The 6,000-nt window shown below is 40.7% G+C and overlaps 1 protein-coding gene across 1 annotated transcript in view; it reads left to right on the plus strand.

Moving 5' to 3' along the window:
- Nucleotides 1-6,000, plus strand: part of LOC140476521 (transmembrane protein 151B) — a 108,901-nt gene extending 102,901 nt beyond the window's left edge. The window contains exon 3 of the mRNA XM_072569274.1: nucleotides 5,458-6,000. Within this exon, the coding sequence (XP_072425375.1) occupies nucleotides 5,458-5,479 (22 nt within the window). The 3' untranslated portion in view covers nucleotides 5,480-6,000. The remainder of the gene's footprint in view (nucleotides 1-5,457) is intronic.

The following is a 6,000-nucleotide window of genomic DNA, read 5'->3' on the forward strand; positions in this document are numbered from 1 at the left end:
CTGCAAATGCATGGAAATATGGTAGTTACTGCTCAATGGCGAGATTTTGAATTCGCCATTTAATACTTGATTGGAAAGTATTTCTTGACATCGACTATCTGACTTTGTTTATTGTCACTCTATTTCTCGCCATTATACAGCTGCAAGGGAAAATTCTACCCTTAAAATGTATGATGCTAAAATAATTGTTTTACCATAAACTAAATTAAGAATTGTTCACTATTAATATTTGATGGTAGTCTGCCTACTGCATCATTGATTCGAATGACCGTTCAAAAACCAGCAGTGGTAATGTATTGCCTTTGTCCTATAAGTGTGTCACAGTGCAGCTGCACATTGTGTAACTGTGAGTTCTGTACCAACATCACAGTTTGTAACATTGAATTGTATTGTCAGTGTGTCTCAGTTCATTTACACACGATGTAACCAATACAGTTCTTCTTATCAGAGTCCCAGACAGTTGCTACTCTTTGATATTCGCAATTACTCATGATTAGCTCGACACTTTCCAGAGTTTTAAGGCTGTGATGAAAAATGCCTTGACAAGTTCACAATGTACTTAAGATTTTTAAGCATTTATCGTGGATACTTAACTGTTATTGTGTCATAATTAAATGTGGTTAGTTCAATGTTACATCACAGATCATTTTAATTGTTTTCTTCTTGCTCAGTTTAATGGAACCCCTTGCATTCATTCAATCATAGAGTCCCTATGGTGTGGAAGCAGGCCATTCGGCCGATCGGGTCCACACCTACCTCAAAGAGCATACCCCACTCAGGGCCAACTCCCTACTCTATCCCTGTAACCCTGCATTTCCTATTGCTAATCCACCTGGCCTGCACACCCCTGGATATAATAGGTAATTTAGCATGACCAATTCATCTAACTTGCACATCTCTGGGGGAGGAAATTGGAGCGCCCAGAGGGAACCCACGCAGACTTGGGGAGAATGTGTGAACTCCAACAGACAGTCACCCAAGGGTGGAATCAAACCCAGGTCCCTGGTGCTGTGAGGCAGCAATGCTAACTGGTAAGCCACTGTGCTGCCTTACTTCCTTGACTAGTGCTTACTTTTCCATACATGAAGATCCCAATAGCAATCTGAAGGCCCCATTGCACAAGAGAATGACAAATACTTTTAAATAATCCTGGAACAGAAGGATCCATACATACGGATCTGTTTGATCTCTAACAGCTGTGGATATCTTTTCTCTCCCATCCAACTGAATGATTGAAATAAAGTATTGATCACTGGGGGATTGGTGATTTCCTTCAAAGTACATGCTCTTTTGCAATATAAAAGTATTAAAAGCTGCTTGGACCAGTTATATTTATTCTGGTATTTTGTCAAGCAAAATGTCTTTTGCATTGTTTATTTCCCCAGTGCTGGGGTGATATTGGACTCTGTGGAATTGGCTTCTCTAAATTAGTGGAAGAAAATTTGTGGGCGGCACGGTGGCACAGTGGTTAGCACTGCTGCCTCACAGCGCCTGAGACCCGGGTTCAATTCCCGCCTCAGGCGACTGACTGTGTGGAGTTTGCACGTTCTCCCCGTGTCTGCGTGGGTTTCCTCCGGGTGCTCCGGTTTCCTCCCACAGTCCAAAGATGTGCAGGCCAGGTGAATTGGCCATGCTAAATTGCCCATAGTGTTAGGTAAGGGGTAAATGTAGATGTAGGGGTATGGGTGGGTTGCGCTTCGGCGGGGCGGTGTGGACTTGTTGGGCCGAAGGGCCTGTTTCCACACTGTAAGTAATCTAATCTAAAATTGAAATGTGACTCCAGAATTTATTTTTGGCTTCAGGAAATTTTTCAAAGTAATAGTTTAAGCATAGCTAGAGTACAGTCAAATACATTAACTTGATCTGATGAAGGAGAAATGAGATGAATTCCACAGGGGAGGAGAGAATGATTGCCTTTGGCATCAAGTCAACATTTGACCAAGTATGCCTTCAAGGAGCTCTAGTGAAACTGGAGTCAACGGGAATCAGGGGAAATGTTCTCTGCTGTTTGGAGTCATATCTAGCACAAAGGTAGATGGTTGTGATAGTTGAAGATCATTCATCTCAGTCCTGGTCCATCACTGCAGGAGATCTGCAGCAGTGTGGCCCAGGCTCAACCATTCCAAGCTGCTCTAGCAATGACCATCGTAAGGTCAGAAGTGCTGGTGTACACTGGATTGCACAATGTTCACCATTTGCAACTCATCAGATACTGAAGCAGTCCCTGTCTAAAATACAGCAGTACCTAGAAAACATCCAGTCTAGGACCAACAAGTGGAAAGCAATTTTTGTACTACACAAGTGCCAGGCAATGACCATCTCAAACAAGAAGAAATCTAATCAGCAAACCTGACATTTAATGGCATTACCATCGCTGAATCACCCGCTAACAACATTCTGGTGTATACTATTGACAGAAAGTGAGGACTGCAGATAGTGGAGAGTCAGGGTCAAAACATGTGGCACAGGAAAAGCACAGCAAGTCAGGCAGCATCTGAGGAGCAGGAGAGTCAATGTTTCGGGCATAAGCCCTTCTTCGGGAACATACACTATTGACCGGAAATCAAATTGGACAAGCCATATAAAGCTGTGTCATAGAGTCATACAGTATGAAAAGAGACCCTTTGGTTCAACTCACCCATGCTGACCAGATATCCTAAACAGAACTAGTCCGATTTCCCTTTGTTGATCCATATGCTTCTAAATCTTTCATATTGATGTACCTGTAAACAGAGTTAGTTCCTCACTGAAGTGAGTATTATTTTGCTTTTTGCTGGGTTAAATATTACTGTTCCCTGACTGTAGTAAACAATCTCAGATCTAAATGAACAGATATTTGCAACTGAGGTACCAAGCTAAAGTGAGCAACTTTTGGGGAGGCATAAATCAGCGGTGCTGAGAGGATGTGGTCTGTGAAATCCAGACCTGAAATGAGCAGGAAACTGAGGCTTTGTACTTTTGCTTGCATTTATTTATGTATTTACCCATCTTTCACAAGATGTCTGTCAAGACCAGAATTCATTATTCATTCCTAGTTGCCCTTGAGGAGGTAGTGGTTAACCACCTCCCTAAATGACTGCAGTCTATGTGGAGAAGATACTCCCAAACTGCAGCACTTTTAATCTAACTGTAATGAAAGAATGGTGAAATATATCTTGGTCAGAATGATGTGAGAGTTGGAGAACAATTTGGAGCCGGCTGTGTTCCCATTAACTTGTTGTTCTTCTTCTTCTCGATGGTAGAGGTCACAGATTTGGGAATTGCTGTCAAAGGAGCCTTTAAGTATTGCTACAGTGCAAACTCTGGATGGAAGGCACTATCTGTAGCATATTGCTTCTGACATTTAACATAGATTTATGTGGTCCTGTGTGTAGCTCCAGGTAATCACTTTACTTTCAGGTAAAGAATGGTTTTGTTTCCCATGCATTTGCTGGGGGCAGAAAGAAGCTATAAGAGGTGTGGGTGAAGAGAGTGAAGCTGCAAAGAGGGTAGGGGAGAGGGGGAGGCTGATGAGCATTGAGGAAGACTGCAAAGGACAGAAATTGATTTTAAACCTATCAACAAAGAAACACTCAGCTAAATAGAAGTCAGGAAAACTTAAAGTGACAGAGGCAATGAATTTGGAATCTCTTACTGAAGGCTGGACTCAGACTGTATGACACAAACCTTACTTCTGGTTTAACTTTACAACAGTTGTTGTGGTCCTTATTAAATCAGAGTCAACATACAGAAGGAATGGGAAAATGAGGAACAAGTGTTTCAAAAGGGGGAAAAGTGAAATCACAATCCCCTGTGGACAAATGGTGAAAAATATGGAAAATTGTTTTAAAACTTGCAATCCATCTGTAATACTCATTCAGTGGAAGTGAGATAGTCTGCATTCCTCATTGAATAACAGTGAATCAAACCATGTTCCTCATTAAGTTGAGGTTAGTCGGACTGTGTTCTTCCTGATGGAAGGTGAGTCATACTGTGTTCCTCACTGACTGGTGTTTAGGAAGACTGTTCTAAGTTGACTCTGCTTCTCACTAAGATGGTTACATATGCATGTTTGTGTCTGTATATGTGTATGTGTGTGTCTGCATCTTTGAGTGTAGATATGTGATTTTTCCTATCCTCTGTGAAATGTAACAATCATTCACCATTAATCCTTTTATATTTTAGCTCAACAATTTGCATCAATGTAATAATAAATTTACAGTTTCCAGAATTCATGTGGAGCTCCCAGCTTTTACCACCAACAGTAATTGAAGTGATTATACTTCTCAACATGTTTTTTTTTCAGTCATGGAACTTCAGACAACGGTTTAATAGCTGTGATCAAAACACAGACTGATAGAACCTAAGTTACTAAACATTCCATGCTGATTTATGCCTTCCCAAATGTTGCTCACTTTAGCTTGGCACCTCAGTTGCAAATATCTATTCCTTGAGCATCTGAGATTGTTCACATGGTTAGAAAACAACAAAATTTAACCCAGCAAAGAGCAACATAATACTCACTTCAGTGAAGAACTAACCTTGCTTACCTAAAGCACATCTTTATATAGCTAGTCCAATTCAGTTTGTGGTCTGCTCATTTAGGCAGGTTATATTTGCTTTGGAGGTAATACAATGAGGGTTTACTACTTTGGTCTCTGTGTTAAAAGAGATCAAATTGGGGTAATATTTTATTTTAGAAAAATTAAAGGAGAGGGTTTTGACATGGTAGACAACTGAGTGGTTGTTTTTCTTGGCTTGGGAATTTAGAACACAGGGATACAATCTCAGGGGAAGATGCCAATCAATTAAGATTAAGAGAATGAGATGTTCCTTTTCTCAAAGGGTTGTGAATCTTTGGAATTGTCTGCACCAGAGCATTATGGATATTCCATTACTGAATACGCTTAAGGTTAGGGTAAACAGATATTTGGTCTCTTAGGGAATCAAGGGATACGAGGATTGGGAACATGGAGTGAAGCAGAAATCAACCATGATCACGTTGAATGATGGAGTAGATTTAACAGGTCATACAGTCTACTCTTGCTTACCCCATCATACTCTTTCAACCACTGTATTATAACTTCATGAGTATTATCTTAACCGGGATCATAATTGGGAGCTATTGTAATTTCGGCAATTTACTTCCTGTAAAGTGATTGGCATTCTGACCTTAGCTGTTCCAAAAGGTGTCATTGGGTAGGTATCTCTCTTCTCCCAGTTTATTACATTGTCTAACAATGGATCAATTAATCTATTACATTCAAGGGACAAAGTCAAGTGGTTCTTTAGGAAATCACTAATAGTTCTACTGTGTCCATAGGAAGAGAATCAAATAACTCCAATCAGTGGACATAAGGTAATCAGAAAGAAGAGAGAGAAGCTAGGAATCACAATGGGTATATGATTGATGCACACAAACCTTTCCTTATTACCTGAAGACTCACAATGTAAAACTTGTGTTTATCTATTTACAAGGCACAAGTCAGAAGGATCATAGACTACTCTCTATTTGCTTGGAACGGTATAGCTCCAGTAACACTCAAGAAGTTTAATGCCTACCAGAAAAAGGCAGTCTGCTTGATTGGCACCCCGTCTACCACCTTCAACATTTACCCCCTCTACCCCCGGTGCATAATGGCAACAGTGTGATCAAACTACAAGATGTAATTCACCAAGACTCCTTTGCTAGTACGTTCCAAACTTGTGACCTCTACATTTAGAAGGTCAAAGGCAGCAGATAATTGGAACACCACTCGCTGCATGTTTCTCTCCGAGCTACACATCATCCTGACTCCCTCCCTGTCACTGGGTCAGAATCCTGAACTCCCTTCCTAACAGCATTGATGTATACCTACATCACATTGACTGCAGTGGTTCAAGTGGTTATCATCAGCTTCTTAAGGCCTTCTAGGAATGGGCAGTAAATGCTGTGAAGCCAACGATGCTTAAATGTGAATGCATAACAATTATTAATTTATTTACTTGTCTTTTTTTTAAGCAGGAGCAAAGGGCAAGACA

Source organism: Chiloscyllium punctatum, chromosome 4 (genome assembly GCF_047496795.1).
Source record: "Chiloscyllium punctatum isolate Juve2018m chromosome 4, sChiPun1.3, whole genome shotgun sequence".
Classification (NCBI taxonomy): domain Eukaryota; kingdom Metazoa; phylum Chordata; class Chondrichthyes; order Orectolobiformes; family Hemiscylliidae; genus Chiloscyllium; species Chiloscyllium punctatum.